Raw genomic sequence first — 6,261 nt, forward strand, 5'->3', positions numbered from 1 at the left:
AATAGAAAATTGAGGCCTCTCCACTTGGGGTTGTATGCACAGGAGAAATAATGCTAGAAGCCCCCCACCCCCACCCACAAAATAGTTTTATTCATTATTCATGTATGTTTACATACATTTAGCTTTAGATATTGCCACATACTCTGAAGGGCTTGCAGCATTGAGTTAGGTCTCTCAGGAAGAGGACATCTTGGATCTCACTGGGAGGCCAGGATAATCAGTGGCAGGGGTAATAGTGGTGGCTTATTGCAGTCAGTGACCAGAATTGGCAAAATGGCCAGACTTTTCCATTGTGACAAGGAGCATCTCCATAGAGCCCATTGTGACAAGGAGCATCTCCATAGAGCACTGTTTTAAGATATGCAAATGCCAATTCCCAAAGTACACATCTCCCACTATCTTCAGAATTGTCTCTACCTCAGCCCTGATGATGGGAAAGCACTTCAGGAATGGAGACCCATTTCTCAGGGTACCAGCTCTTGGATAGTGATTAAGGTCACTTCTTTATTTGTAAAGGCCCTCCCCTAGGGAATAGAGGAATGTCCCAGGCACAATTCACATCTTCTGGCTACTGGAGAGTTCATCACTGAGCAAGCTAAGAGAATAGATGTCTCTTTTTCTCCACCTAGGGAGTCACATAGTGTCCAAGGCATTTGAGATGGGTAACCACCTGCCACCTAGGGAAACAGGTTAAGCAGGAAACTGCTTTAGGCCAGCAAAGTATTAAACTAGTCCAGTACTTTAGAATTAGATTCTAGGCTTACTTTGTTAAGAAGCAGTCACTGGCCAAATAGCTATCATCTGTCCTACAAAGCTTATGGAATATGGTTACAATTGAAGATGCAATGGAAGTGTTTGGTGATGTAAAATTCTAAATAGAGGAGAAAGTTGCATAGGATGCTCAGTGAACTCTTCGTAACTTGTAAGCCTTTGGAGAAATTAACAGCTAGGAAGGCAGATGTCTATTGATGGTTTGAAGCTTCTACCTTCTCTGTGTAGAGAGCCCTGCGCCATGTAGACGTCATGAGAGCCTTTTGTATTGTACAGCCATATTTCACCCAAAGAGACCCCCAGACTGAGAGTAATAGTGACATCTCCCCACCCCATTGCCATACATTTGTATTAACTGTACTCTCCCCTCCTATCCCCCACCCGCCAGGCTTGTCGGCTGAAGGTGGTGCCAAGCGCCAGGAGCACCTCTCCCGGTTTTCCATGCCTGACCTCAGCAAAGACTCCGGAATGAATGTCTCGGAAAAGCTGAGCAACATGGGCACGCTCAACTCCTCCATGCAATTCAGGAGCGCAGAGTCTGTTCGCAGCCTGCTGTCTGCACAGCAGTACCAGGAGATGGAGGGCAACCTTCACCAGCTCAGCAATCCCCTGGGGTACAGGGACCTGCAGTCCCATGGAAGGATGCACCAGAGCTTTGATTTTGATGGTGGCATAGCGAGCAGCAAGCTGCCGGGGCAGGAAGGTGTGCACATCCAGCCCATGAGCGAGCGCACCCGGAGGAGAACTACTTCCAGGGATGAGAACCGCCGTTTCCGCCCTCACCGCTCCAGAAGGTCCCGACGCTCACGCTCAGACAACGCCCTGCACCTAGCCAGCGAGCGGGAGGTCATTGCTCGGTTGAAGGAAAGGCCCCCTCTGAGAGCCAGGGAGGACTATGACCAGTTCATGCGCCAGCGGAGCTTCCAGGAGAGCCTGGGGCAGGGGTCCCGGCGGGATCTGTACAGCCAGTGTCCCAGAACTGTGTCGGACTTGGCTTTGCAGAATGCCTTTGGGGAACGATGGGGACCCTACTTCACAGAGTATGATTGGTGCTCCACCTGCTCCTCCTCTTCAGAGTCTGACAACGAGGGCTACTTCCTAGGAGAACCCATCCCCCAGCCAGCCCGCCTACGATACGTCACAAGCGACGAGCTCCTGCACAAGTACAGCTCTTACGGTGTGCCCAAATCCTCCACCTTAGGTGGCCGAGGACAGTTGCACAGCAGGAAAAGACAGAAGAGCAAAAACTGTATCATTTCGTAATGTGATTGTGGTCAGGGAACGGGGGAGGGGAGGGCAGATGGAAGTTAAGAATGTAAACTCAGAAACGTGCACTGTTGTGAATTCTCAAGTGCTCTTGGGGATGGTTTGTGAGGGAGAGATGGAGAATGCTTTCAGTAGAGGGAGGCAAGGCTGCAGGTTGACTTGGTAGATACACTTGGTGTCACAGTTTTGGGCATGTTAAATATGATTTGCACCTTTCACTTTGGAAACATAGGCTGTAGAGGCCAGGGTAGGTCATGTCCTTCCAAAGTGGAGTGGCCGTCCACTAGATGACACTTGTAACCTGCTCACTTATATTCTTTCTGGTTCTCTTCCTTTTAGGACCCCTTTTCCAGTAAATACTTTATTAGCCAGGACCCCAGACTAAGTTATTTACATGTCCATTGTAAATGCAATGTAAATGAGAGTTCTGATAAAAAAATATTTTTGTATTTTGTAATAACAACAGAATTTCTATATCGTAGGATTCCGTGGGGACTTGCATGCATGTCCACCCTTATCTTTGAGTGGTAGTAAAGGGTGGTAGCCCAGGACCACCTGGTTTTTGTTGTTTGTGTTGATTTGGTTTGGTTTTTCTTTCTGTACAAATCTGTTACGTGTCAGTGAGATTCTTTTCAAAGGAGTATATTCAATTTGGCACTTTTTTTTTTTTTGGCTGAAAAAGAAAATTTTAACCATTCTACCCAAAGCGTTTTATGCTCTAGTCCATCTGAAGGAGCCATCTTTAAGTCCGCTCCCGCCCTCAGTAGAATTTATCCTCTACAAAGTAAGTAGGGTTTTTTGTATTATTATTATTATTATTAATTATTATTGCAAATGTCGCTTTTGCTGATTAGAGATAACAACCAGTGTCAGTCCAGTTCTGTGAGAAATGCCATCCTTGTTTTGGAACCTTAAAGTTGCTTAATGTCGATCTGTCCCCTGGGGGGATCAAAGTGACCGTGAGTGGTGCCGACGTGTGCTGTCAGCATGGCATTGTTTCGAATGTGGAACTGTTTGGTGCTCATGTTTCCTGGATTGTATTTTCTGCTTTCTTCTTCCAAGGCAGACGGAGGTGCTGCCTTAGCCTGACAACTGTTTGTCCTCATAGCAAATGAGCTTCAGCGGTTAGCACTGAAGGACAGAAAGATGCCGGGGGGGTCCCTCTGGGTGTAGTGGTGTGCACACGTTACACACGGGTGGTGAACAGGGAAATTTGAAAGCAAAAAGCAGGTGGGGGGAATATGAAGGAGAGTCAGGGAGAGAGAACTTGAAGAGAGAGAGAAGAAAGAGGTGACAGCCACCTTGACTAGTCCTTAGTGCTTTAGAGAGAATCCCGTTTGACAAGCTTGGTCATTACAGGGGCTGGCTTCTTACCCAGGAGGGTCAAGCTGCTGAGATAATAGAGTGACAACATGGAAAAATAGACCTTGTGGTAAGAGATATTTCCATTTTGAACTTTGAGAGCTGTTAGACAGACAGAAAGGCCCAAGAGTATGTTTGCTTGAAGAAGACATTTCACTGCAGGTGAAATAAATACACACTGAAGCAAAACTTCTCCACTCGCTTCAGTTTTTAAAGATGAAGCGCTTGCTCTTGGTCCATTCTCTTCCTCTCCTCAGTGGATTGTGGCAAAAATCCATCAGAGAGGACCCGCCTTTTGTGAGATGTGCCGTCCCTGTAATGCACAGTGTGTCTCAGTGGCCATTTGCCATGATAAGGCGAGCATGGTCTCTTTTCAGTATAGTACTTAACATTTTCTAGGGTTTTTTTCTTTCTTTTTTTAATGGAGAGAATGTGAAAAGTGGCTTTTCAGACACCATCCTAAATGGGTCTGGGGAAAGGGAGACTGTAAAGGAAGTGATGATGACACTCCATTCAGGATGTATTAAAATGATTTGCTTTTTAGGTATTAATATGACATTCGTCATTGTCACTGATTTTTTTTAAAGCAATGCAAATGTTGATCGTGGCTGTTTTCCGCATGCTATCTTCATATCTAAATGTTTCATTAATTATCCAAACCTCTGGAGAATTAACTCTATTACGTTTGTATAGTAAGTTAATAAACTGCTTGGCAAACCGTTTAAGAAATTAAATAATGCAGCACCATGCCATTTAGTGGCAGGTTTCTGGTAGACATTGGGTGAGTCCGATTTGGAGCTTTGAGTCTGTTGATTGGTGAGAATTAAAAGGCGTTATTGGGAAAAAGGAAAGTGATGGGGAGTAGATCATTTGGCGAATGGTTGAAACCGTGTCTCCTCTCTGGCCCCAAATCCAATGAAAGAAATTCTCCCGCTGAAAGCCGTTTCTTTGGCACAGAACCTCTTACATTTCCCAGATACCCTCTGAATAATCCTCAGCCCAAAGAAGAAAGCCGCATAAAAACTGCCTAAGTAACATCAAGTCTAGCTGTCCAAAGAACATTCAAGACCGTTCTGACCAAAACTTAACGCATAAAAGAGTGGCAGGCTTTGGGGTCAGGCTGTCCGCCACAGAAGCTCGCCTCCTTCTATTCAACCCTTGGAGATTTCTTCCCGTTCTAAAGGCAGCCAGGTGCCCTACAGAGAATGTCATTTGAGGGAGGCCAGCTTCTCACAATGGTCCTTCGAGTGTCTGACCAGTAACTGACAGCGTGTCACTGAGCCAGAATTTCTCTGCCTTGAAGTAATAACACCCAGAATCTCATTCCCAAAATTCAAGTGCATTCTTTTCTAAGGTGAGAATTGAAGGTCCTCTCTGATTCCTCCAGTGTACCCTTCACTTCCTACTGACACAGTTTTCCTGGTGAGCAGGGCCTGGACTCAGTTCACTTAGATCATTGCTTTATCTCTCGAGGACTGGTTTTCAGAAGAACTGTCTTTCCCTACATTTCTCCCCTCTGATGATTTGGTTGACTTCCCCTCCCCCCACACCCCCACCCTCCACCCCCATCTCTCCTATTACTGGGCTGACTTTTGCTTAGAACTGTATCTCTACGGTTCGGTTCATCTCATACTGCTGCTGCCAGATCCAGCACCAGCTAAGCCAGCTCCCTTCTCCAGGCCAAGGAGTGCGTTAAGTCATTGAAAGCTTCCTGAGCGGCTTTGCTAGCACATCCCACCTTTGGTCCTGCGAAGAGGGTTCCTGCTGATGCCGTAGCTTTGAGTGTGGCATTCAGAGCCCCCCCACCCTGCCCCCCGCCACACACACACACACACACACACACACACACACACACACACACACACACACACTTCTGTCCTGATTAGTTCTACATTCTCTACCATGTGTGAAGGTGAGTGAAGTGAGGGAAATCAGATCTCATTTCCTTTCCTTTAACATGCATACAGGAGAATTGCTGCCACTGGTTGTTTGGAATCCTCTTTCCTCATTCTCAAGGCCTTCACTGACTGTCCAAGCAGCTGCGTGAACAGTTTTGGATGTTAAATACGGGAAGTCCCAATCTTTTTCCTATAGAATGCTCCTCCTACAGAGCTGTATCAGGATGGCGTTCTCTGCTCCTTTTCTGGAAGTTTCTGCTTCTTACGATCTATTAGCCATTTTTACACTCAGGTGGGGCCAGTGGTGGCATGAGTGTCGCGCTTGCTTTGCCCTCCCTGCTACTTTATGGATGATGAGCAATGGATTGCTGCAGACTTTCCAAGGAAAGTGAACTCTCATCCCAGGCATCTATACAATATTCCAACAAGCCAGGCCTAGTTGACTAGGGTTGGCCTTCTTCATCTTCTTATAGCACATCTTATTCCTGAGCTGATCCTTACCTGGGTCCGGAAAGAAGCAGTTCACCAGACATTTAGGAAGCATCAGTCACATAGAAGTGGGAGACTCCATTTCCTCTCCTTCTCACATTGTGGAAGCTGACCTCTTAGGCCAAGCCAGGCTCTGTTTGGCCTACTTTTTTTCATGCTCAGGGTCTTTGCCAGTTATGTAGGCTGCTCCTGCTTACTCTGCAGAGGTCAGATAAGAGTCCATCTGGTTTCTCATCCCACCCCACCTTACAGGGACATAGGACACTTAAATTCCAAAGAGGAGTGTCCTTTGCATATTCCTAATAGAGACCAGATGCTGTGCTTCACAAAGATCCACCTATGAACAGTGAAAGTGGAAAACTGAACCAGTGGCCTGTATGTCACATGCAAGCAGCCTTCACTGGCACCTGCATGGCATCTTCAGGCTCTGCAGATCAAGTTCCACAAGCTTCCACTACTGATCTTGAAGGCAGTT

At 46.5% G+C, this 6,261-nt stretch overlaps 1 protein-coding gene across 5 annotated transcripts in view; it reads left to right on the forward strand.

Moving 5' to 3' along the window:
• PRICKLE2 (prickle planar cell polarity protein 2) overlaps positions 1-5,667 on the forward strand; it is a 348,904-nt gene extending 343,237 nt beyond the window's left edge. For all 5 annotated transcript variants that reach the window (XM_084765612.1, XM_084765613.1, XM_084765615.1 and 2 more), the window contains one exon: positions 1,160-5,667. In XM_084765612.1, coding sequence (XP_084621738.1) covers positions 1,160-2,034 — 875 coding nt within the window. In that variant the 3' untranslated portion in view covers positions 2,035-5,667. The remainder of the gene's footprint in view (positions 1-1,159) is intronic.
• Positions 5,668-6,261: the final 594 nt, after the last annotated feature.

The sequence above is a fragment of the Acomys minous genome, assembly GCF_964271855.1.
Source record: "Acomys minous genome assembly, chromosome: 17".
In the NCBI taxonomy this organism is placed as follows: Eukaryota; Metazoa; Chordata; class Mammalia; order Rodentia; family Muridae; genus Acomys; species Acomys minous.